Here is a 27,522-nt window from a genome sequence, read left to right as displayed (position 1 = left end):
ATTACTCGGACTTGAACTCTGTTATCTCTGAGCCCGATGCAGGTGTTACTGCAGCAGTTTTTCCGGTCCTCTCAGCGGTTTCCCAGCTGAGCTGCAAGAACAACAATTCTCATTGCTTCATTCCCCTCAAACTCAGGGTTCACTCCGTTTGGGTATCTACCTCCGCTATGATTGATTCAGGGGCAAGCGGCAATTTTATGGACATCTCCTTTGCCCAGAGACATAACGTACATTCAGTAAAGAAGGCTACTCCTGTACAGATGGAGACCGTGGATGGCTCACTGTTAAACTCGGGACCAGTGGACCAGGAGACGGAACCCCTGAAGGTCCTCATGGGTAATGACCATCAAGAGAGTCTGTCCTTTATGCTCATCTCTTCTCCTCATTTCCCTATTATTCTAGGACTGCCTTGGCTGCAGGCTCAGAATCCTACGATTAATTGGGAGACTAAAGAACTGCACTTTCCAAAGACACAGATAAGTCCAGAAGCTTCAGTCTGCTCCATCCCTAAGGGACCACCATCAGTCTCAGAGCTACCAGCAATATACCGTGAGTATGCTGATGTGTGCGACAAAAGGAACGCAGACCTACTACCCCCTCACCGTCCATATGACTGTCCAATAGACCTATTACCAGGTGCAGGGATACCGTTTGGCAAGATTTACCCTTTGGCAGGGCCAGAGCTAAAGGCGCTAAAGGACTATATAGATGAACAGCTAGCCAAGGGCTTCATACGCCATTCTTCATCTCCCGCTGGTGCACCAATCTTCTTTGTGAAGAAGAAAGACGGATCTCTTAGGCCCTGCATAGATTATCGGGAGCTCAATAAGATCACGATCAGAAACCGTTACCCACTACCTTTGATTCCGGAATTATTGGAGAGAGTACGGCATGCAAAGCTCTTTACTAAGTTGGATCTCCGTGGGGCCTATAACTTGGTCCGCATTAGACCTGGGGATGAATGGAAGACTGCTTTCAGGTCACGCTACGGACACTTTGAATACCTGGTAATGCCATTCGGTTTATGTAATGCCCCAGCAACTTTCCAACATTTGGTGAATGACATTTTTAGAGATCTCCTGGATACATTCATTGTAATTTATTTGGATGATATCTTGATTTTTTCTAACTCCACAGAGGAACATCACAAACATGTGAAGATGGTCTTAGAACGCCTTCGACAAAACCATCTGTATATCAAACTAGAAAAGTGCGAATTCCATCGGACGGAGATCCAATTTCTGGGGTATGTAATGACGTCACGAGGAATTAGTATGGATGAGAGTAAGATCCAAGCCATTAAAGACTGGCCGGTCCCCAAGAATGTAAAGGAGGTCCAGCGCTTTATAGGGTTTGCTAATTTTTATAGGCGTTTTATCAGGAACTTTTCTGAGGTAGTGTCTCCCATCACACAGCTTACCCGCAAGAACTCTGCTTTTACCTGGACCCCCCAGGCTCAAGAAGCATTTTCCCGCCTGAAACAGAAATTCACCACGGCACCTATTCTGGTGCATCCTAACCCTGAACGTGCCTTCATAATAGAGGTGGATGCCTCAGACAATGCCATTGGAGCTATCCTCTCCCAGAGGACAGGCGAGAAAGAAGTCTTACATCCCTGTGCTTTCTTTTCTCAGCGGTTGTCTCCTGCAGAACGAAACTATGACGTGGGTAATAGAGAATTGTTGGCCATCATCGCAGCCTTCAAAGAATGGAGACACCACCTTCAGGGAGCTGCACAGCAGATAATCGTCTTGACTGACCACCGCAATCTCGAGTTTATCAGATCGGCTAAGTGTTTGACTCCTCGCCAGGCTCGTTGGAGTCTTTTTTTAAACCAATTCAGTTTTGTTATCTCTTATAGACCAGGATCGCGTAATGGAAAGGCCGATGCGTTGTCTAGACTCTACTCAGATGAAACTATCCCACTCACGTTTCATAAGACTGTTATCTCTGATTCCAGGTTCCTGGGGGTGATCCATAATCAAGACTTGCTTAACGATATCAAGGAAGCATACCATACGGATCCCTGGTTGGCACAACCATCTTGTGAAGTAAGTCTTGTATATAAGAATGGTGTGTGGATTCAGGGGCAACGCCTGTATATTCCTGAAGCGGCCAGAGGGAAAGTACTGCAACTCGTCCACGATTCTAAAATAGCGGGGCATAGAGGAGTTCTGAAGACTCAAGAATTCCTGTCTCGCTTCTTTTGGTGGCCCACGTACAGAAGAGACGTTCTGGATTATGTCACTTCTTGTGAAGTCTGTGCTAGATGCAAGACTCCACGTTCGTCGCCTACAGGTCTTTTACAACCCCTACCCATTCCCACCCGTCCATGGGGATCCATATCAATGGACTTCATTGTGGAGCTGCCAACCTCTCAAGGGAAGAACACAGTTCTAGTGGTGGTGGATCGGTTAACAAAGGCAGCCCATTTTATTCCGTGTGTGGGTTTACCCACTGCGAAACACACATCGGACTTGATCATCCAAAATGTGTTTCGTCTGCATGGCGTACCGGATGAGGTTGTATCTGATCGAGGGGTGCAATTCACTTCAAAGTTTTGGCAGCACTTCTGTGCTGCGTTAAACATCAAAGTTAATCTATCTTCTGCCTTTCATCCGCAGACAAATGGACAGACTGAGCGGACTAACCAGACCCTAGAACAGTATCTCCGCTGTTTTATCTGCCACCTACAAGATGACTGGGTGGATTTGCTCCCACTGGCTGAATTCTCTTACAACAATTCGCAGAGCGCTTCCACTAAGTTGTCACCCTTTTATGCCAATTTGGGTTATCATCCTAACATCCTTCCTCGATTTCCCATAGACACACCTCTCCCAGCTGTAGCCGACAGAATCACATCTCTACAACAGAACCTTAATCTACTTAAGAGGAATCTGGAATCCGCTCAGGACAGGTATAAAAAATCGGCAGATAGGTTTCGTAAACCTGCACCAACCTTCAAGGTAGGAGATTTGGTTTGGCTGTCAACTAAGAACCTTAAGATGAGAGTACCATCATCCAAATTGGGTCATAAGTACATCGGGCCTTATAAGATTACTAAGCTTGTCAGTAACGTTGCCTGTCGCCTTCAACTGCCGAGATCTATGAGGATTCACCCTGTGTTTCATGTTTCTCTACTGAAGGCTGCAACTCCCAATTCTTTCCCTGGTCGTTCTTCTTCCCCTCCTGCTCCGGTCCTCATCGATGGCCAGGAGGAGTTTGTCGTGGAAAGGATCCTGGACTCCAGGTTGCGTAGAAACGGGGTGCAATACCTGGTACAGTGGCAAGGCTATTCTTCTGAGGACAACTCGTGGGAACCAGCCTCCAATCTCCATGCGCCTCGTTTACTCCGCCAGTTCCATCAGAGGTACCCGGGAAAGCCTGGACTGGGGCCATCCGGAGGCTGTCCTTAAGGGGGGAGTAATGTAATGTTTTCGGACTTTTATGCTAGATCCGTTATCTTCGCATTTAGTGTGTCGGCCATCTTGTTTCCTGGACTGTGCATTGACTTTTGCCCTCAACCAATATGGAGTCCTCAGCTTGTCGTTGGCCATCTTGTTTCCTGGCATGTGCAGTGACTTTGCCCTCAAATAACATGGAGTACTCAGCTATGATGTCCCTGCCCTGTTTCCTGCCAATTGTCCTTTTAATCAGCTCCAGCTGATTCACCTGTGCTCCTGAATCAGCTCTATTCCCAGTTTGTGACTTGGTCTGTGAAGCCTGGATCTCCTCTGCTTGGAACCATTTGTGGACACAGAACCCTTCTGCTTGCCAGCTACTTCTGACAGGAAAGTAATGGACTCTGAATATCGTTGGTTGTTTGCCTAACTCTGCAACTATCCTGCTACTGCACTACTTGTATGAAGTAATACAAGAAATGCTTAAGAAGCTTATGTCTCATGTGTCTTATTATACCCATGCGTTAGACTCTAGATAGACTGTATACCATATAAGTCCCACCTTCAGTATAAGCAGAATTGACTGAATCTCTAGCCATACATGATCCTGGGACAAGGATAAAACATTCAAAGTAACTAAGTATTAATTTTGCTGTTCAATACAAACCCCCACAGTTAGAGAACCTGCAAGGTAATCCGTGTGACAATAATGCGAAAGTGAGTCCCAAAAGTTATGCAATTTTATTTTGTGGGGGCTTTTGAGGGGGTGGTTGTGGGCTCCGAGTGTCGTCATATGGCTGTGAATAGGGTATGGATAGTAAAGAAAGGCTATGCTTGTTGCTGCATCCATATTTCGATCTCTGTACACGGCTAGAAGCTTTGCGCACCTCTCAAGAAGATGTATTTGAGTGATCAATGGGGGTTTTAGGATTTAGACCTCCACTTAGACAGGACACAACTTTTTAAAGAGTCATGTAAACTATCAAATGACAAGTTGTGGATTGCTATAACTGTACTGGATCAGAACCACAAATAGTACAAGAATACAGCACCAAAATCATCAGTACCTAATTACAGCACCAGAGCCATCATAAGTACAGCACCAGAACCAAGATCAGTACATGTATATAGCAACAGAACCTCAAACAGTACATGAGTACAGTACTAGAACCAGCATCCGTTCATGAATACAACACCAGAACCATCATCAGTACAGAAAAACACTAAAACCACCATTAGTACTTGAATACAACACAAGCCAACATAAGCATATGAATACTGCTTCAGAACCATTATCAGTAAATTTATACCTCACCAGAATCACATCCAGTACAGGAATACAGAACCAGAACCGCTATCAGTACGTGAATATACCAGAATAGCCATCAGTGCATGAATAAATTTCCAGCATCAGCACATGAATACAACGCCAGAACCACCATCGGTAGATGAATACAGTACCAGAAATATTATCTGTTCAGGAATATATTACCAGAACAATCATCAGTACATGAATGCAGCGCGAGATCCATCATCTGCACATGAAGGCAGCATCAGAACCAGTATCAGTACATGAATACAGCCTATTGCATCTGCAACTGACCATTTCTGGCGGCAGCTGGTATCCAGAACAGCTGGTCAGTGGGGGTACTGGGTATTGCACCACCCACTGATCAATTAATGATTACCTTTCCTAATGATAGGCCATTGATGTGAAAGTCCCAGACAACTCCTTTATCTAAAACCCTTTATCACTCACATTTATATATAGCAAATGATTGCGTCAACGATGGACATGTGCTCCACAATAAAGGGCCTGTCACACTATATCGCTATAACTTGTGACGTTATAGCGATACTGCTAGCGACATCGCTGTGTCTGATACTTACCTCCGACCCGCTCCCCCGCTGGTTATCGCTGATCGTGCGAGAACAGGCTGGACCGTTTCTCGTTGTCAGGTTCCTGCGGCGCTTCCTGTGGAGAGACAAGCGTGGAGCCGGGCGGGAGGACGCAGGATCGCCTGGTGTGACAGGTAAGTAGCGATCCCCGTCCCCAGCGATATCACTGGTGAGATCTGCCTGTGTGGCAGCTCACTAGCGACCACTTAGCAATGTACCAGCGATCCTGACCGCGTCATATCGCTGGTCGGGATCGCTGGTGCATCGCTAAGTGTGACAGTACCTTAAGACCATATGACTGGGAGGGAACCCAATCCAGGGTAATCTTGTTGCTATATTATTGGGTGGCCCTCCACAGTAATTATATTTTCATGGGAGCTATGACATGAGCATGCAAGGAAGTGAGATATAAGCCATGAATCTGAAAAGGGGGCAACAGGACTTAATGTGATTAGAAGTGCGGTGGTGTTGAGCAAATGGAACTAGTTTTCAGCAGTGCCTACTCCTCCCCATCCTCAGTCCACTGAACTCAGAAGTTAGCGTATCATAATAATATAATAATAAAATTTTTTTTTACATATATATATATATAGCTCCAACATATTCAGCAGCACTTTACAATTTGCACACATTATCATATCATTAGCATATGCAGGAACATATACTGTATGTGTCTACATCTCTGGTCTACTCTGCCAAAATGTCAGAGACATGAAAATAGACTTCAGATAATTAATGACTTGCATGAAGTGGTTTAGCAATATTTCCATCCTAAATCATAAAGTGGCTCTCGTGTCACATACTGCGGAGTGCTTCCGAAATCCTCAGCTGTCTCTGAACAGGTGTAAAGTAACAATAGTCCGAGTAACATCATTCCTGATCGTTGGACGAGAAGGCGCAGAGTCCGCCTCTCCGAATGAGAGTTCCAGGCATGTAACCAGAGAGGAGTGAGGCTGGAAGAAGTGGAAGGAAATGGATTTCACCATCATACAATTTATTCTCCTCGTTACAGGTACTGCAAAATCTCCACATTTCATTATGATACAGTAATATTATGTCTCTTATATACAATTAACGCTATAGCCAAGGCTTCCAAGTATCTGTCGCATGTCCTCTCTGTTTTCTTTGCTGTCCTTTCTTTAAATATTGACATATAGACCTCAATTATTGTTATTTCTTTAAAGCTCTTCTTTTTTTTTTTTGCAGTTTTTTCACATAATTCACACTACTTCATTCTTGAAGTTAATTATAGAAGTAATAATTATTGCTAACGATTATCTGCACATAAAGGATAATCATTGCGTTGTTGGTTATAAATCATTCGACTGAAACGTTTCATTATTCGGAGCATTTATGTAACATTTTTCAAGTTTTATTTATTTATTTTTTATTTGGAGTCAAAGCATTCCGCTGAGAGTTTACCAGTTACACTATAATTTGAGGTTTTAATGAATGTGGCCAATTTATTATATGTAATGTCCCTGCAGATCAGAGAGTCAGATATGGTGGAAAAAACCAACATGCTTTATACTTGTTTCAATCAGCCTGATCAATTATTACTAGATCTTGATAAATTGTATTTAGTGTGTTTGCTCGGCTCATTGCTCCTCACCGTAAAATGAGTATACGATGTAAGAAGCGCGATGACGGTATAATCCGGTTATGAAAACAAGTATTTTATTAGACTAGCTACAGCACGACTTACAAAATGATCATTGAGGTTGACTTTTTGGTGCTGGGTATTTTTGCTGTGTCAAAAACACAGCATCTTACAGTTCCAGCAAAGTGGATGTGATTTTCAGAATCTCACTCCCACTGTTTTTTTTATTTTTTTTACGCAGCGTGAACTGACCTGCGGTGTGCGTTTCAGATCCACAACATGTGAATTTCTCTTGCGGGTACGCTGAGATTTATGTGTGGATTTTCCCTATAGAATTGCTATTTGTTAAAGTCAAATATCAGGACGTATCAAAAACAAAGCAGCTTTATATGAAAAACATTTAAAATGAATGATACTGCCATTTTGACTTTTTTTTTTTTAAAGTAAATACACCAGAATCATCAGGTCAAAGATCTGAAACTGGTGACAATTAGCGTTGTATGTTTTTCCAGTTCTCTCTCCTACTTGTGCTTCCACTATTTTCATTCATCGGAGTGGGTTATGGTCGTTATTCTCATTTCTGCTATCTACAGGGGTCAGTGTTTATATTGTTTTGAGAAAAAAAAAAACGACAAAAATTTACATTTTTTTTGGCCCCTGCAGCATTGCAATATAATGCAATAAGAGGTGGTCGAAACATCATATCTACCTCAAAATGGTATCAGTAAAAACGTCAGATCAGGGCGCAAAAAATGAGCCCTCACACAACCCCATATCCTGAAAAATGTAAAACATCACTGGACTCCATAACTGGCGACAAAACCCCAATTTTTTTTCATCACTGAAATAAAAAAAAAAACTATACATGTTTAATATCTTGCGTAGTCATACTGACCTGGGAAATCGTATTTCCAGGTCAGTTTTACCATATAATGAACATGGTAAATAAAAAACTTTAAAAAATTGTGGAATTGCGCTCTTCTTTTTGCAATTTCAACGCACTTGGATTTATTTTCCCATTTTCCAGTACCCTATGTGGTGTTATTCAAAAGTGCAACTCATCCTGCATAAAAAACAAGCCCTTATACAGCTGTATTGACAGAAAAATTAAAAAAAGTTATGGCTCCTGGAAGATGAGGGAAAAAAACGAAAGCGGAAAAATGGAAAATCGCCATGAAGAGGTTAGTGGAAAGGGATGTGTTGGCTGATACACAATGGTGACTTTTTGTCACTTTTTACAAATCTATCTGGATGCCAGGATTGTGTTGTGTGGAGCGTACAAAAAACCACTTGACTGGCAGCTGCAGGTGAGTGCTCGGGATAGTTTAGTTATCCGTCCTCACTTTGAAACTTGAGTCTTTGGCTCTTTCTGCTATATGATTGGGAAACCTTCAGTAATGTGACAGTCAGAGTGCCGATCTCCAACTTGTGCAATGTTACAAGTTTGGTCACATTAAGGTTATCCACACAGAAGAAAAGGTCGCACTCTTCGGGATGAAGAAATATCTCACAGGTTTATTGACACATAAAATACATGTCAAGCCGGGGGAGTAACATACAGAGTGCAGAAAAGGCTGACAACGGCCGTTTCGCGCTGTTCAAGCGCTTCAACGGGTCACATTAAGGTTATGTTTCCACGTGGCGTAATACATCAGGATTTGCTACGGATTGCACGCTGCATACAGCTGCAGCGTTTAATCCGCAGCGTCCAAATGTTACAGCATAGTGGAGGGGATTTCATGAAATCCCGTCTCCACTATGCGTACAAAGACCTGGGTGACACACCCACAAAACCAGACATGTGGAGCATCTTTATAGACCGCAGCATGTCTATTTATCTTCTGGAGATGCAAGATAAATAACCCAGTCTATGGATAGGATGCGGTGATTTCCACTTGTGTTCAATGAGCACATGCGGTATCGCCATGCATAAAAAAGGGGGCAGTGCTTTGGGTGGAGCGGGCTTTCTGCTGGGTTCAAAGCGCTGCTATTACGCAGCATGGAAACCTACCCTGAGAAGAATCTCGTGTTTTCCCGTATAGAATAAAAAGGGGGAACAATCTCCTTTCCTAAGAAAAGTTAATCTGCAGATGGCTCCATAGTTGCTCTTTGTATAGACGATCTCTGATGATCAGCATCTCCTCCATAGCGCAGCTAATCCCACCTTCACATTTGCATTGGGTGCTCTATAATTGGCCTTGGTTGCAGATGTTTCCAATAAATGCAGAATCTGATAAACCTCATTTTGTAGTTAGTGGGGTTTGTCCGGCATCGCTGGTAACTGTTCTGCTACAGATTCAATCCTACGTTGCTTTAAAGTCCCCATACAAAAAAAGATTAACGTCTGTCAAACCTGCTAATTTTGGCAGGACAGGCCGACCATGCCATGTATATGGGGTCCTCACCACTCTCCTCCCGACAGATGACGTCAGAGCAGAGAAGGAGCAGTCACTTGGAATCTTAATTTCCAGTCCTTTTGTTTTTGAGGAAGATAAGCTGTCGCCAGTTCGATCTAGAATGGCTTTTCCCACTCTCCCTGTTGAAAATTAACATTTCTGATCTTAATTGTTTTCCGTTTTTAGCTTCTGTTTTTTTTTGCACATTATATTGGAGTTTTGGACTGATTTTTTTTGCTTTTAATTGCATGAAACTTCTGGCTGAAAGATACGATCGCTCTACTACAAAAGGTGTAAATATAAAATTAAAGGCCATGACTATTTTTTTTATTGTACAGGCAGGTAGTTACAGGGGCATCTACCTACCTGTTCTACCAGGGGCCGGCCCAGTGATTCAGCTGCCCCACGTCAACAGAGCAGATCTTCTTCCAGGCTCCTCTGTTGACAGCACATGCCTGCTGACATTATGCTGATTCACAGCATCGGAAGTCCTGCCCCACCAACAGAGCAGAGTGGAAGAGAAGCCGCTGTTCTGTTGACGTGATGTCAGTGGAAGCTTCCGAGTGTCCGACAGGAACCGTCTGTGACCTCTCTGTGCCGACAGAGATCGGTGCCGGGCACAACAGGAAGGTAGTTAGGGAACTAACTACCTGCCAGGTAGTTCTTAGGCACGTAGTAAAAAAAAAAAAATATCGTCCTTTAAAATTGCTATAACTTTACTTCTGTGTAGCTGGAACCGTTCTCTCTTCAGAAGATGAATCTCGCCTCATTAAGGACTTATTTCAAGACTACAACAGCGTTGTCCGTCCTGTTAAGAAGTTTAAGGATGCCGTTGTGGTGACTGTCGGTCTCCAACTCATTCAGCTGATTGATGTGGTATGAATATTTCTTTAAAAATACATTGGGTAAAAACGATAAGTCAGTGGCAAATGACACAGAAGAATATAAGTTGGCTGTCTCTGAGGACGTTTTTTTTTTTTACTTACATGCATGTATTGGGAGTTAAAACTCATTTGGGTTTAATTAAAAATGTTGCATTAATTAGAATTCACAGGCTTCTTTTTCCTGAATAGTCTAATGTGATGTGGTCTGTGGTCATAAATCAGCTAAAAGAAGCTCAGTAAAAAAAAGACGGAAAAGAGTCAGGGTGAGTTTCCACTATGCGCATTCCTTGCGCTTTGGACGGAGCGGGAACCCCACTCTGCCCAAAGCCCCGCCCCCTTCTGTACGCGCGGTGATTCCGGATGTGCTCATTGAACACATCCGGAATCGCCGCATCATATACATAGAGTAGGCTATTTAGACAGACATGCGGCGTTCTGAAAAGATGCGCCGCATGTCCGGTTCCGCGGGTGTGTCACCCGCATATTAGGGCGGATAGTGGAGATGGGATTTAATAAAATCCCCTCCAATATGCTGTAACATCTGGACACAGCGTTCAACCCGCAGGTAATCCGTATCTAATACGCCACGTGGAAACTCACCCTTACAAACTCCACATCACAATGTCATAGCTGTGACAGACGGATTCTCAGTTAACGCATTCTGCAGCCATCAATAATCAGCGACATAAAGAGGCTATAGAAGGCAAACAAATGAAAATCAACAGCAAAAAATGATTTTTAGCACAAAATACATGAATATAAGTAAGAAAAGAAAATTTTTCCTGAAGGTGGACAACTCCTCTAAGCTTTTGTGCTGTATACAAAAACTATACTCCAGCTGTTGCTTACATGACAGATGGGCCTTCTTGGGCGCCAGGGTGAGAAAGCAATCTGCCCCACCTTCAGTTTTGCCCCCGTCCCCAGAGGATATTATTGTGGTAAACCTCCAAGCTATTACTGCATATAAAGGAATGAATGGAATCAATGTTTTATGTTCGTTTTATGTTTAATTTTCTTTTTTTCTTATTTCAAGGATGAAGTCAATCAAATTGTGACCACAAATGTTCGCCTCAAACAGGTTTAACTTTTTTAATATCTTTTACATTCGAAAATATTTAAAATTTTGCATAAAATAATAGGCCTTACGTCTCCTAGTACAAGATGGCTGTTTTCAAGTCCAGTAATAACTTTACATGACCAGTCTGTTCCTCCATTACTGAGAAATCAGTATGCAAAATTAGGCTAAAGAGCTATTGCAGATCTGAAGCCTCTGTCACTCCAGCTCTATTCCCCACTCAACCCTGCCACCTCCTGCATAACTGACGACTCCTTTGCCTGAAGTTATATAGTATAAAGGATGTCCGTCAAGCAGAATTAGGTAGTGCTGGGTGGGGAATAGAGCTGCAGTGACAGAGGCTTCAGATCTGCAATAGCTCTTCAGCTTAATTTGCATATCAATTGAAGTTCTGATTTTTCTGTAATGTAGAAACAGACTGTCCATGTATTGGTATTGCTGGTCTTGTCTTTGAAAGAGCTGCGCACACAAATCTTGCTGACACATTAAATTTTGAGCAAGATTTATAAAAAAAAAAAAAATATATACAAATTAACATTTTTCTCCGAAAGAAAGAAACCAACTACTTTGCAACTTGTATTTAGCAGAAACTAAATAATTTTAAAGACTATGGACACCTTTCACATGGAATTTTTTTTACATATATTAGTGGCTTCAATCATTTTCAGATGCCCTGATGTGCATTTTGCAGCTTGATCCATGTTTCAAATCTTTTTCTAGAGGGATTGTCCCTCTCAGTAATGCAGGCTGGATACGAGCTTTGTTTATATTCAGAGTGCTGTTATTTTCACTCGCTTTCATATATCAGCACAGGTATAAATACTGTTTTTGTCTCTTCTCTATATGTTTTCCTCTTTTTCCACAGCCCGTTTTCTCTACTTTCCAGAAAATGTAAGCTACTTCAACCTCTCGCTACTGTACAATGTGTGTACAAAATCCTCCCTTCTGTGATCTCTAACACTGAGAAAAGACATGGGAGAAAAGAAAGTCAGCAGGAGTAGGAACTTTGCCAGATTATTATCTTTTTTTGCAGCTCACTCAACTAGATAAAAATTTTTTTACAGACAATCTACAGAAGCAAGATGGTAGAAAATTATTGTGATCTCAGACTCAGAGCAAATAAGTCAAACTTAATATTCAACATCCAACTTATTAGAAACACAAATGGGTGGTAATTCTGGTGCCAAGACAAAATATATATATTTGTGAAACATAAATAAACCTGCCTGTAAATTGGTTTTATGATTTTACATGTTTTCGTGGTCCGCATAATCCTACTCTTTGTTTCTCTTAGCAATGGACAGACGTTAATTTAAAATGGGACCCATCGAGTTATGGAGGAATAGAGAAAATCCGCATTCCCTCTGGAGGTATTTGGCGGCCTGATTTAGTCCTGTACAACAAGTACGTTTTTCTTGTATCTTTTGCATGTTCAGTATATATATATATATAAAGAAATAAAAGTAGAGTGGAGCGAGCCTGCAACCCAGTCATGGGGGGCGTTCATATGGCCATGCATTGTCCCTGCAGATACTAATGTAGGAGAATACATTATTATATGGCAGTCAATAACGGGAATGATCATCAATGGCCCATGGCTCGAGTCTTCTAGATCTGCTTGTCAGTGTTCTCTGCTCTGGTTTATGGAAAGAGACCCTGATCAAGGAATTCATATGACGTCCAAATGCTCTGATAGAGCAAGTATAAGAATGTGGTGCAGGGGCGTACATGCCATGAGGGCAATCTGTGCACCTAAGAAGTAAGGGGGCCATTACCACCTCCAAAACAGCAAGTAGCTTCTATCACAGACACATAAAGAGGAACATTATGATGAGCTATTTAACTGTAAAAGGCCCATAACGTGTTCTTGCCTGTCTTTGTCTCCGGCCCTGACATGGTGTTATCTCTTTTACAGTGCAAACGGTGACTTTGCAATTGTTCAAGAAACAAAGGCCCTTGTGGATTACAATGGAAAAATAGTATGGAATCCACCAGCCATCTTCAAGAGTTACTGTGAAATGATAGTCACATATTTTCCCTTTGATCAGCAGAACTGCAGCATGAAGCTGGGGACTTGGACTTATGATGGGTCAGTGGTTGTTATAAACCCGGTAAGGAGTAAAAGTTCATCAGTTTGTAATGCTAAAGCGGGGAAGACTTTGCAGTCCACGTGCTTTATTCTAGCTGTATATTAGTGGCGTAAGTAGAGTTCAATGGGTCCCGGTGAAAAAATTTAGACCTGAGCTCCCACCCTCTCCTCATGTTGGTCACTTGTATGGACCCTTGAAGCACTCTAAATCCTATAAGGATATACATGTTATCCCCTCTCCCTCATTATGTAGTAGTGTTCCCCATCTCTACTAATGTCCCCCTTCCTGGGCTCCTTCCAGCAGAAGTGTAGCTAGGCTTGTGGTTCAGGGGGGAGGTGAAACTTCTGAGTGGGCCCCTAACCTAGTAACCTTGATTACAACTGGGTGACGCACCATTTTAGTGGAGTAGAACCTCAGCAGATGACCACGCTATTGCTGAAAATAATCTCTATATAAAGACCAGCATTGATATTACCGCCATATGGTCAGTGCTAATTACCAGTCCTACAGAACATATAAGTGATTACTTCACAGTTATAGTTGGTGACTTACCGCTGACATTCTTTCCGATGGAGTCATTCACTTTTCACATCTTTTCCATCTAGCCCAGACCGACATGACAACTTCCAGCCAGGACTCGGCTGCAGAGATTACAACAAAGACATATTTCACTTCTCACATTTTCAGCACTGTCACCAATGGGACTATCCCCAACCTGCACAAACTCCTCATCCTGCTGATACCCCAATGCTGATCCGCTGCTGCTGTATGTGTCCCTATTACTGCACCTGCTGTGTGGTTCTCTGTGCCCTCTAAGTGCTAAGCAACCATCTAGAAAATAGTGATGCTGGGTGCGAGTGCCTTAGAAAACAGTGCCCACATTTTGTCCCCTAAAAAGTAATAATGCCCTGTGTGTGCCTCTTTGACAGTCACAGCAACCTGAATTTCCCTATAACAGTAAGTGCCCACTTTACATTTAATAATGTCCCGAGTCTCCCTCCCGTACAGCTCCCTTATACACAGTATGATGCTCTCTTATACACAGTCTAATGCCCCCTCACTGTATATATACTGACCCTTTAATATCCCAAAAACTATTTAATGGCTCCAACACTGTATGATGGCCCCGTCACTATAATCTCCACACTGTATGATGGCCCCCTAGATAGGCTCCTAGATAGCCTCCATATAGCATAATACATCAGATAGTCCTCAATATAGTATAATGCACTCCCCATAGTCCTCAGTATAGTACAATGCACTCCTGATAAGCAGACTGTATATTATAATAAACCCCCATAGGCAGCCTCTGTATTATAATGTATCCCCATTAAACAAAAAAAATATATATATACCTCCCTTCCTCGTTCCTCTGCTGCTCCGAGCTACCGCTCATCTCCAGACCGCGGGCGCCGGGTAGTGACGTCATTACACTTGCTGTTAGTGTTGGCATCAGTGATGTCAGATGCTGAGAGGGGGATGATGGGAGAGGGAGCTTAACGCTCCTTCTCTCATCATTGCGGTCAGCTGTATCAGCTAGATGCCAATACAGTTGACCATGCGATGACAGGCAGGGGGCCCACTGCTGGCACCAGGCCCCCCACGGTTGCTCAGGGGCCCCATAGCGGCCGGATGGCAGAACAGGGAGATCGATACTCCCTGCTCTGCCGCAGAATGTATCTGTATCAGCGTGATGTGCACGCCAATACAGTTACAGTAGCGTAACTCCTGGTGGGCCGCCTCAGAGCGCGGGGCACTGGGCGACCACCCCCTCTGCTCCTACCCCCAGTGGCTATGTTACTGCCTTCCAGGTTTATATATTTGCCATCGTGTTATATATGTCCCCCATACTGGTATATATGTCCCTTTTCCTGGGCTCCTTCCTAATATATTCAGTGCCTTATGAAAGTATTCGGCCCCCTGGAACTTTTCAGCCTTTTCCCACATATCATGCTTCAAACATAAAGATACCGAATGTAAACTTTTGGTGAAGAATCAACAACAAGTGGGACACAGCTGTGAAGTTGAACAAAATGTATTGCTTATTTTAAATTTTTGTGGAAACTCAAAAACTGAAAAGTGGGGCGGGCAATATTATTCGGCCCCTTTAACTTAATACTTTGTTGCGCCACCTTTTGCTGCGAGTACAGCTGCAAGTCACTTGGAGTATGTCTCTATCAGTTTTGTACATCGAGAGACTGAAATTCTTGCCCATTCTTCCTTGGCAAACAGCTCGAGCTCAGTGAGGTTTGATGGAGATCGTGTGTGAACAGCAGTTTTCAGCTCTTTCCACAGATTCTCGATTGGATTCAGGTCTGGACTTTGACTTGGCCATTCTAACACCTGGATACGTTTATTTGTGAACCATTCCATTGTAGATTTATCTTTATGTTTGGGATCATTGTCTTGTTTGAAGACAAATCTCCATCCCAGTCTCAGATCTTTTGCAGACTCCAACAGGTTTTCTTCAAGAATGGTCCTGTATTTGGCTCCATCCATCTTCCCATCAATTTTAACCATCTGCAATGTCCCTGCTAAAGAAAAGCAGGCCCAAACCATGATGCTGCCACCGCCATGTTTGACAGTGGGGATGGTGTGTTCAGGGTGATGAGCTGTGTTGCCTTTACGCCAAACATATAGTTTTGCATTGTTGCCAAAAAGTTTGATTTTGGTTTCATCTGACCAGAGAACCTTCTTCCACATGTTTGGTGTGTCTCCCAGGTGGCTTGTTGCAAACTTTAAACAACACTTTTTTTGGATATCTATGAGAAAAGGCTTTCTTCTTGCCACTATTGCATAGAGGCCAGATTTGTGCAGTGTACGACTGATTGTTGTCCTATGGACAGACTGTCCCACCTCAGCTGTAGTTCTCTGCAGTTCATCAGAGTGATCATGGGCCTCTTGGCTGCATCTCTGATCAGTCTTCTCCTTGTTTGAGATGAAAGTTTAGAGGGACGGCGGGGTCTTGGTAGATTTGCAGTGGTATGATACTCCTTCCATTTCAATATGATCGCTTGCACAGTGCTCCTTGGGATGTTTAAAGTTTTGGAAATCATGTTGTATCCAAATCCGGCTTTAAACTTCACCACCACAGTATCACGGACCTGCCTGTTGTGTTCCTTGGTCTTTATGATGCTCTCTGTGCTTCAACCAGAACCCTGAGACTATCACAGAGCAGGTGGATTTATACGGAGACTTGATTACACACAGGTGGATTATATTTATCATCATTAGTCATTTAGGACAACATTGGATCATTTAGAGATCCACAATCAACTTCTGGAGTGAGTTTGCTGCACTGGAAGTAAAGGGGCCGAATAATATTGCACGCCCCACTTTTCAGTTTTTGAATTTCCACAAAAATTTTAAATAACCAATAAATTTTGTTCAACTTCACAATTGTGTCCCACTTGTTGATTCTTCACCAAAAATTTACATTTGTTATCTTTATGTTTGAAGCATGATATGTGGGAAAAGGTTGAAAAGCTCCAGGGGGCCGAATACTTTCGCAAGGCACTGTATGTCCCCCATCTGTGAATAAACCTGGTATATATGTCTCCTATAGGGGCCCATACTGGTATGTACATCCCTTATCTGATCCCATCCTGGCATATACAGTGGGGAAAATAAGTATTTGATACACTGCCAATTTTGCAAGATTTCCCATCTACAAAGAATGGAGAGGTCTGTAATTTTGATCGTAGGTACAATAGAGACAAATTAACAGATAGCAGCAAATGTGATGACAAAATACAATCGTGGTTACCAAAGACAAAAATAATTCAACAGGATGACGCCTGCAGACTCACAAAATGTAGCAAAATACTAATAATGATTAAGTAAATAAAGCTTATAACCCCCATAAAAGCAGTTCAGTAATCCTGAAAGATGGTCAAAAAAGATAAATGACCCTCTGGGAAATAATCAGAGGGTTAAAGGCAGGAGAAGAGAGAGTTACGGTGTGTGCACACGCTGTGGAATCTGCTGCGGATTGATCCGCGCGGATTTTGCAAAATCCGCAGGTAAATCCGCAGGTCAAAAGACCTGCGGTTTATCTGCGGATTAGCCTGTGGTTTTGCCCTGTGGTTTATCATCTCCACAATTGCATTGACATGCAATTCTTTCTGCAGTTTAGAAACCGCAGCAAAATCCGCGTGGAAAATTCAGCAGCATCTGCACTGCGGTCTCCATTTCCCATAGGGAATAATGGTACTGTAAACCGCAGCAGAAACTGCAGGGCCAAATCCGCTGCGGATCCGCAACAGCAGAATCCACAGCGAGAGTGTGTGGACACATTGCGGATTCTGCTGCGGATCTGCAGCGGTTTTGGCCCTGCGGATCCACAGCAGTTTCTGCTGCGTTGTACAGTACCACTGTAACCAATGCAAAACAAAAAACATTGTACAAATGTTGCAGATTGTTCCGTGGTTTTAAATCCGCAGCATGTCAAATCTTTCTGTGGATTCCGCAGCGTTTTGCCACCTGTTCCATTGTACAGGTGTCAAAACGCAGGGGAAAACCGCAGGCAAATCCGCAGGTAAAACGCAGGTCATTTTACCTGCGGATTTACCTGCAAATCCGTGCGGAAAAATTTGCAGGTCAATCCGCAGCGTGTGCACATAGCCTAAGGTTGTATAAGACCTGTTGGATCCTGGAGAACGAGAGTAAAGGCCCCGTCACACTAAGCGATATCGCTAGCAATATCGCTAAAGCATCACTGATTTTGTGACGCAGCAGCGATATTGCTATGTGTGATACTTACCTCCAACCGGCTCCCCCGCTGGCTATCGCTGATCGCGCGAGAACGTCCTGGGCCGTTTCTCGTCGATCGCTTCCTGCTGGCGCCGACGAGCGACGCGTGGACGCGGGCGGGAGGACGTCAGGATCGCCTTGTCTGACAGGTAAGTAACGACCGCTGTTATGTCGCTGGTGAGATCTGCCTGTTTGGCAGCTCACTAGCGACCACTTAGCGATGCACCAGCGATCCTGACCGGGTCATATCGTTGTCGGGATCGCTGGTGCATCGCTTAGTGTGACAGGGCCTTTACCCGGTTACATCATAGAGGGGGGTACACGTCAACTGTGAGAGGCAGAATCCAAAAATAAGAACCAGAAAATCACATTGTATGAATTTTACATAAGTAATTTGCATTTTATTGCATGAAACAAGTATTTGATACAATAGAAAAACAGAACTTAATATTTGATAGAGAAACCTTTGTTTGCAATTACAGAGGTCAGACGTTTCCTGTAGTTCTTGACCAGGTTTACACACACTGCAGCAGGGATTTTGGCCCACTCCTCCATACAGATCTTCTCCAGATCTTTCAGGTTTCAGGGCTGTCGCTGGGCAACATTGAGATTCAGTTCCCTCCAAAGATTTTTTATTGGGTTCAGGTCTGGAGACTGGCTAGGCCACTTCAGAACCTTGAAATGCTTCTTACAGAGCCATTCCTTAGTTGTTCCGGCTGTGAGTTTCAGGTCATTGTCATGCTGGAAGACCCAGCCACGACCCATCTTCAATGCTCTTACTGAGGGAAGGAGGTTGTTAACCAAAATCTTGTGATATATGACTCCATCCATCCTCCCTTCAATATGGTGCAGTCGCCCTGTGCCCTTTGCAGAAAAGCACCCCAAAGTATGATGTTTCCCCCACCCAGGCTTCACGGTTGGGACGATGTACTCATCTTTCTTCTTCTTCCAAGCATGACGAGTGGAGTTGATACCAAAAAGTTCTACTTTGGTCTCATCTGACCACATGACCTTCTCCCATGCCTCTTCTGAATTATCCAGATGGTCATTGGCAAACTTCAAATGGACGGTGTAGTGTGTTAAAGTAATGTATGAGACTGTGGTCCCAGCTCTCTTTAGGTCATTGACCCGGTCTTTCCCTGTAGTTCTGGGCTTATTCCGGACCATTCTCAGAATCATTCTTACCCCACGAGGCGGAATCTTGCATGGAACTCGATACAGAGGAAGATTGATAGTCATCTTGCGTGTCTTCCATTTTCTAATAATTGTGCAAACAGTTGTTGCCTTCTCACCAAGCTGCTTGCCTATTGTCCTGTAGCCCATCTCAGCCTTGTGCAGGTCTACAATTTTGTCCCTGGTGTCCTTAGACAGCTCTTTGGTCTTAGTCATGGTGAAGAACTTAGAGTGTGATTGATTGAGTGTGTGGACAGGTGTCTTTTATACAGGTAATGAGTTCAAACAGGTGTAGTAATACAGGTAATGAGTGCAGCGTAGAAGGGCTTCTTAAAGAAAAACTAACAGGTCTGTGAGAGCTAGAATTCTTGCTCGTTGGTCAGTGATCAAATACTTTTTTCAGGCAAAAAAAATGCTATTTAATTATTTAAAATTCATACAATGTGATTTTCTGTTTTGGTTTTTTTATTTTATTTTTAGATTCTGTCTCTCACAGGTGAAGTGTAACTACTATAGAAATTACATACCTCTCCATTCTTTGTAGGTGGGAAAACTTGGAAGATCGGCAGTGAATCAAATGCTTATTTTCCCCACTGTATGTCCCACATCTGGGCCTATCCTGGTATATATACCCCCAATCCTTGTACGAATGTCTCCCATCGTGGTATATATGTCTCCCATTGTGGTATATATGTCACCGATCCTGGTATATGTCTGCCGCTGTTCTTTAACATATAAATAAATAATCTATCCTCCACTCACCGGCCATGCAGTGTCCTCTTGTGAAGCAGGCAGCTGACTTCTGTGTGCAAACGACAGGCAGTGCATGATGTCACTGACATGTGCAGCCTGTGTTTGACTTGCTGACGTTAGATGCTGGCCTCCGATTGGCCCGTCAGGCCACGGAACCTCAATACACTTCAATTGAATGTGCATTCTCGCACGAACAACCAGCTGAATTATACTCTGGCGTTGCGACCCCCTTCCTCCTCTTTTGCGACCTCTGCAATCGTAATCAGTACATCATTGTGTACAGAAATACATACAGTATATACACCTACAGGAGCTTTTGTGATCTCCCATTGTACATCTATAATATGGAATAGGTTCCCACTTTGCTGCTATAAGTGCTTCCACAATTCTGGGAAGGCTTTTTATATAAGTTTTTGGAGGTGTTTGTGGGAATTTTAGCATATTTATTCAAAAGAGCATTTGTGAGATCAGACATGGATGTTAACCTCCATTCTAGTGCATCATATGTTGCTTTGGTGTGAAAGAGCTTGACCGGCCATACAGAGTCCTGACCTCAACCCCATGCAAGACCCCCAACCATGACTTTGGACCTACCTTTGTGCACTTGGCACAGTCAAAGGAAACTGAAAAGGTCTTCTCCAAAATGTTCAAAGGAAACTGAAAAGGTCTTCTCCAAAATGTTTGTAAAGTTGAAAGCTACAAAAGTCCAAAATGTCTTGTATACTGAATCATTAAGATTTCATTTCACTGGAACTAAGTGTCCGAGATTGCCTTCCGAAAAACAAGCCCATAGTATTATTCCTCCTCCACCAAACTTTACAGTTGGCACAATGCAGTCAGGTGGGTAACTTTCTCTTGACGTTCCCCAAACCTAGACTTGTCCAACAGATGCCAGACAGGACATGTTACCACTGCTCCAGAGTTCAGTGACAGAGTGCTTTTACCTACTCTGTCTGAGTCTAGTCAATGTGCTTGGTGATGAAAGGCTTGCACGCAGCTGCTCAGCCATGGGCACCCATGCCATGAAGCTCTGGTGCATAGTTTTTGTGCTCATGTTAATTGCAGAAGAGGCTTGATATAGTATGTATAATATATATATATGGCCATGCAACAGTGAGCTTCTTATTCATGTAAAGTTGTTAATTTTAAATAATGTTTTTGAAATTTATTGAATGCATCGTATCTACCATTGCCTCTTTTAGGAGAGCAACCGTCCTGATTTGAGCAGCTTCATGGAGAGCGGAGAATGGTTCATGAAGGATTACCAGTGCTGGAAGCATTTCGTGTTGTACGATTGTTGCCCTGATAAACCATATCTGGACATCACTTATCATTTCCTTTTGCAGCGCCTTCCACTTTACTTCATCGTCAATGTCATCATTCCATGCCTGCTCTTCTCCTTTCTGACCGGTTTAGTGTTTTATTTGCCGACGGGCTCATGTACGTAGTAGATAATGACTTGATGTCACTAGGCAAGACTCTTGATAGGATCCCCCATTCTCCTAATATGTGTGGGTCTCAGAGGTGTCATCACAATCTGTCAGATGTTATGACTAGAGATGAGCAAATGGTTTTCCAGGACCTTGGTCCAGCAACCACATCAGTTGTCCATGGCCACCAGAAAAGACCTCTGCGAACTGCTTTCTTCCTGGTGGTATCCTAGACCTTAGTGTGCCCGTCACACCAAAATGATGGCATGATAACAAGTCACAAGCAAAAGAGAGGCCAAGGATGCCGGCAAGTAGAAGATGACTCACTGGGCTCGTGTCCAGTGGCCAACGAATACTGATGGTCCTGTGAATGAATGTGCTCATCTCTAATTATGACATATGTAGTACGAAAGATGTCTTCTGTATGAAATCCACCTTTAATTCTAGAATTACTCCATATCCAATTTTTATAAGTTACTTCTTAACTCTGTTCTTCATTGACAGGTGAGAAGATAACGCTGAGTGTCTCTGTCCTGCTGTCACTCACCGTGTTTCTTCTGGTTATTGTTGAATTGATCCCGTCAACTTCTAGCGCCGTGCCACTGATCGGAAAATACATGTTATTCACCATGCTGTTTGTCATCGCTTCCATTGTCATCACAGTGATTGTAATCAATTTACATTTCCGAACCCCAAGTACTCATATTATGCCTGAGTGGATGAGGAAGGTGAGTTGCAAAACATCATAATTATTACCGAACAGAAAATCACCTTTAAAGGGGTTCTACTAGATTTGTAAGCTATCCCCAGTCCATGAGTCGGAGATACCTTATGTTTTGATCAGTGTGCAAACGCTTGGACTTATAATTATCCTGAAATCATGGCTCCGCAGATCCACATCTGAATGGAGTGAAAGTCAAGCATGCATGATTCTTCTATATCACAGGGGAATTGATTGGGGCTTAGGCGCCTGATCTTTTACGACCCTAAGTGCATGCCTCATCATACGCATCCCCCCGAGATTCAAAAGAATATATGTACATATATAATTACAGCATACCACTGTTGCTAACCTAAAATACATTATGCAAAGACCAATATTATCAAAATTACTATTATAAAAGGCCAAAATAATACTGCTACACAATGCCCACTACCATCACCACTACACAGCGAGTACATAATATAACATGCCCATTACCTCTACATTGCAGCTCTCTCCCCTGTCTGATTGATAGTTTAGTAGCTGTGTACTAGGGAAAGTAACTTATCAATCAGCTAAGGAGGGGTGTTACTAAGTAATACAGCTTCATGCCAAAATTATTAGCAGAAAAGGCAGCATGAAGCTGAGGAGCTGTAAGTGGAACATCACGCCCCAATGCACTTCCAGACAAATTTAAAAGGCAATACCTCAGCTTCTGGAGCAGGACTTGGGAATCGTAAAGGGAGTGACTGTCTTATCTTTTAAAAGGCTCCCAGTTCTGTCATATAAATGATTTTAGGTAAGGGGGAATTAATATTTCTGGTCCTACAGCACATATGAATCCTAAGGAATAGTATAAGCACTACTACAGTATTAAAGGTATGGGATGGTGCACTGAACCGTTCAGCTACGATAAGGTTGCATCAAGTTTCAACAGTCATTTTGTGCCGACCAACTGCTTTTCATTGTTAAGCTCCCATGTCCAGCATGAATGATCCCAGCCTAAATCCTCATAATTTTTAATGGTCACCTAAACCTCCTTAAAAGCCATCCAAAAACAACATGTCACAGGTACGTATGATTAATGGTTAATATCATTTTAACCGGTCATATTTTTTTCTGGAATTAATGTGTCAGCATCGACATTATCTTTTTATATTGTAAGTTCCTTCTAGTCCTGAATGTACACTCCGTTAATTAAAGGACACCCACGCGCACACATTCATGACACACTGTCATATGTTCTCTTCATCAGGTTTTCATTGAAACTATTCCCAACATGATGTTCTTTTCAACAATGAAACGACCTTCACAAGGCAAAAAAGGAAATAAGATTTTCACTGAAGACATTGATATTTCGGATATCTCAGGAAAGTTGGGTCCTGTCGCTGACACCTACAAGTCTCCAATCTTAAAGAACCCTGATGTGAAGAACGCCATAGAAGGGGTTAAATATATTGCAGAATCTATTAATTCAGACCAAGAATCCAATAAGGTAAAAGCTCAAATCCATGATATATCCATTTAAACAAAAAAATCATTTGTATTCATGTGCTAATTATTAATTTTTTTTCAATATATCTTCATTGCATTTGGGGCTTCTTTTTATGATGAAAACCAATAAATCCTCTGTATAAAGACTTAATTGTTACCATGTCTGCATACTGCTGTATTACTGAGCTCAAGTATGTAGTGAGCTCCCTCTAGTGTTCATATTCCTATGCAATTTGAGCATTATTATTCACTAAGGGGTATCTACAGTTGTGTGCAAAAGTGTTGCCCCCTTCCAGATTTCCTATTCTTTGGAATGTTTGTCACACTTAAATGTTTCAGATCACCAAACAAATTTAAATATCAGACAAAGATAACACAAGTAAACACGAAATGCACTTTTTAAATGAAGGTATTTATTATTAAGCGAAAAAGAAATCCAAACCTACCGGGCCCCGTGTGAAAAAGTGATTCCCCCCATCCAGTGCCGGTTTTAGACAAAGTGGGGCCCTGCAAAAAAGTTTAAAGTGGGGCAACAAATGCTCACATATTGCACCATCATACAGAAACATTTATGTTGTATTTACATGCACTGGGTTCAGGGCGTTAAACGAAAGTGATGGACAATATTGAAGTCGTTCAACGCTTGTTTCCCGACCTCTTTACTCTGGCTGAGGAAGAATGATGGGGACAGACAGTCCTCAACACATTGTAATGCAGGTTCCATATAGTACATATAGTAGAATGCATTGACCATGGTCCTTCATAGAGCATAATGCAGCCCCCTTATAGTATAATGCAGCCCCCCACATACACAGTATAATGCAGCCCCCTCAGAGTACAATGCAGCCCCCCACCCACACAGTATTATTCAGCCCCCACAGATACACAAACATTATATAATGATATAATGCAGCCCCCCACACAGTATAATGCAGTCCCCCTCCACACACAGTATAATGCATCTCCACACACACAATATAATACAGCCCCCCACACACAGTATAGTGCAGCATCCCCACACACACACAATACTTACCGCCCCTCCACATTCGCCACTGCTTTGACTTCTGCAGCGAGTCTCATCAGCTCCACTGCTGGCACACACTGCTGAGTTAGAGGCAGAGGGGGAGTGATGGGAGAGGGAGCATCATCTGATGCTCTCTCCTCCATCACTGCTTTAAACTGTATTGGCATCTATCTATGATACCGATAAGTTGAATGTGCGTTGCGGGGAGGGGTAGCGGCGTCGGGCCACTCTTATGGGCCCTATAGTGGCTGCATGGTGTACCGCTATTATCAGCACGCCACTGGCTCGAGGCCCCTGGAGGAGCGGAGCCCCTATGCAGTTGCCTGGTCTTCCTGCCCCTAATGTGGGCCCTGCCCCCTCCTTAAAACTTAAATTACATGTGGTTTATCACGTCTTTGTGAAGCTGAGTTCAGATTCCTTAGCCACACCCAGGCCTGATTTCTGCCACACCTGATCTCAATCAAGTAATCACTTAAATAGGATCTGCCTGACAAAGTGAAGTAGACCAAAAGATCCTTAAAAGCTAGACATCATGCCGCTATCCTAAGAAATTCTGGAACAAATGAGAAACAAAGTAATTGAGATCTATCACTTTGGAAAAGGTTATAACTGTAATCAGAGTGTCTCCTAGATAAATAATAATAGCCAGAGTATCCCCCAATGTCAAGAGTCCCTAAAGTGGCCTCCATGCAATACCATAGGATTTAACTGTATCGGTGTAATGTGGATGTATGCTCACCTAGGGGATCCATGTGGTCCCATGTTGGCTTCCTTCCCTGGTAGCTGGGCTACTGCACTGACCAAAGTCTACAATAATTTTTTATTGTACCTACAGGCTTCAGAAGAATGGATATTCTCTGCAATGGTGATTGATCACATTCTTCTAGCAGTCTTCATGTTAGTCTGTATAATTGGGACAGGGGCTATTTTTGCTGGACGGCTCATTGAGCTACATATGCAGGGCTAGGTTGCTATAAGTTGATCTTATGAAGCCATGAAGCTCTGGACCTGGATGAAGACGTATAATCATCATCACGATAAGCGATGTACAAGGAAACTCTCTGTAAATATTAAGGTCGCTGCCCGTATCAATTATTAGAGATTTATTTGTGATTTTTCACGAAACAAAAAATAAAATCTGATTAGAAAAATGTTTTATTCCTCTTTTGATACCCTCAAAGCAAATAATAATTGCCCGTTCTCGTTTCATTGAGTAGTTTGCATTTTATTACAGTTGTGATTAAACTCCAGTCGACACAATTGTTTCTTATTGTGTAAAAATGTCATATTCTTGATGCATATTACCCGTAGTCTGGAGATTATTATTATTTGTTTTAATAAAGTATTATGCATTTTTTATTCTATTTTTTGTGTGTACAAAATACACAGTGAAGGAGAATAAAGCGCCCTAAATAGCTAAAATTACATGTAATCAATGTAAATTGCCTTTAAGCCTGTTTTTTTGTCTTGTTATCCGCCTCTTTTTTGTTTACAAATAATTCATTATTCTATTTGCACGTTTTTTGAAGTCTATTTCATATGTACTCGCTTGTTTGTTTTTCCTGCTTTCTGGGTGAAGTTTGGCAATTTCAGATGTTTTCAGCTGATTCATCAATTGTGACTTTTTAAAAAGTCAAAAAAACTTGTGCAATTTTTCCTCCAGTCCTCCCAGGTGTATTTTCAAATATACAATTTTTTCGACTTTTGGGAAAAAAAAAAGAAAAAATCAGGACAGGGAAAAAAAAAGACCTTTTACGACTCTGCGCCAAAATCGTGAATCTAGTGTGCCTTTTTGATTAATTTGGTGTCTGAAACCGCTACTAATACCACATGACAAAAAAAGAAAATGACAAAAAAAAAACCTGCAAATGATGAATCAGAGCCATAAGATCAAATTAATTAATGTTTTCCTGTCTACCATGACGGCACACCTGAGAGAGGGGATCCGCCCAGCCAGGACAGGAACCGGAGGAGGCGGAGAGTGCAGTGGATCCCCCTTATATAAGGGGGATGACCACAGAAGACGCACTCATGCCCAAAGCTTTACAATGGAAGTGGGGCAAGAGGAGCGGCAGCAGCAGCGACAGCAGCAGCAGGAAGAGCTCTTGCCAGATGCCAGGTCGGGCCGCCAGCACACCAGGAGCAGCCACTCAAGTGGTGGGAGCGGCAGTCATAGACGCGACCGGCATGACTCTGAGACGTCCAGAAGAAACGTCACGAGTGTATCTGAGGAGCCTCCGAGATCGGTACCCCTGATTGACTGTGGTGGTGAGTGATCTACGTGAATGTCACCCTTATGATAACGGGGTTCCATTTTCTCTGTTTGATCACTAGGGGTCGAGGAAGGCTAGCAGCAAAACAAAGAATAGAGAATGCGCCCTATGCAAACACCCGCTGGCAGATCAGTGGCAGAAAGACCTCTGCGCTGACGGTATAAATAAAACTATACAGGAGGAAACCCCTGATTTGGTGACTAGCCTTAAGGCCATAATACAAGAGGAGGTAAAAGGTTCCCTAAAGGCAACCCTTAAAAAGAAAGATAAAAGAAGCCGTAGAAGGGATTCTGATTCAGAGGCCTCGCCAGGACAGAAGGGGCGGGAAAGATCCTTGTCCCCCTCCACCTCCTCTTCCTCTACTCAGTCCTCAGAATCCTCTGTCATTGTTTTGACTTGTTTTCTTGTTCAACCTTAATAAAAATAATTGAGAAAAAAAAAAAAGAATCCTCCTTGGACAGCGATATAGGCGGCCGTCCGTGTTTCCCAACAGAGGACGTGGAAAAACTGGTCAAAGCGGTCAGGTCTACAATGGGCCTTAAGGAGGAAAAGACTCCTAAATCATTGGAGGA

The 27,522-nt window shown here is 42.8% G+C and overlaps 1 protein-coding gene across 1 annotated transcript; it reads left to right on the top strand.

Moving 5' to 3' along the window:
• The first annotated feature begins 6,188 nt into the window (after nucleotides 1–6,188).
• Nucleotides 6,189–25,828, top strand: LOC141049446 (acetylcholine receptor subunit alpha-1-A-like). The gene is made up of 9 exons (XM_073545932.1): nucleotides 6,189–6,312; nucleotides 10,027–10,172; nucleotides 11,214–11,258; nucleotides 12,550–12,659; nucleotides 13,171–13,366; nucleotides 21,226–21,463; nucleotides 21,958–22,181; nucleotides 23,412–23,651; nucleotides 25,513–25,828. Exons 1-9 carry the CDS (start codon nucleotides 6,273–6,275, stop codon nucleotides 25,642–25,644), a joined length of 1,371 nt encoding a protein of 456 aa, XP_073402033.1. The 5' UTR covers nucleotides 6,189–6,272; the 3' UTR covers nucleotides 25,645–25,828.
• The last annotated feature ends 1,694 nt before the right edge of the window (nucleotides 25,829–27,522 follow it).

The sequence above is a fragment of the Dendrobates tinctorius genome, unplaced genomic scaffold (genome assembly GCF_039654945.1).
Source record: "Dendrobates tinctorius isolate UK_male_01 unplaced genomic scaffold, ASM3965494v1 ptg000143l, whole genome shotgun sequence".
NCBI lineage: Eukaryota > Metazoa > Chordata > Amphibia > Anura > Dendrobatidae > Dendrobates > Dendrobates tinctorius.
The sequence above is the reverse complement of the archived record's forward strand: the minus strand, read 5'-3'. Positions and strand labels throughout refer to the sequence as shown.

Bases quoted from the DNA above. Each gene is read 5' to 3' on its own strand.
- LOC141049446 (XM_073545932.1), top strand. From the start codon at position 6,273: ATGGATTTCACCATCATACAATTTATTCTCCTCGTTACAG. The intron at 6,313-10,026 runs GTACTGCAAAAT...ACTTCTGTGTAG, and splicing joins ATTTATTCTCCTCGTTACAG to CTGGAACCGTTCTCTCTTCA. The intron at 21,464-21,957 runs GTACGTAGTAGA...CTTCATTGACAG, and splicing joins TTATTTGCCGACGGGCTCAT to GTGAGAAGATAACGCTGAGT.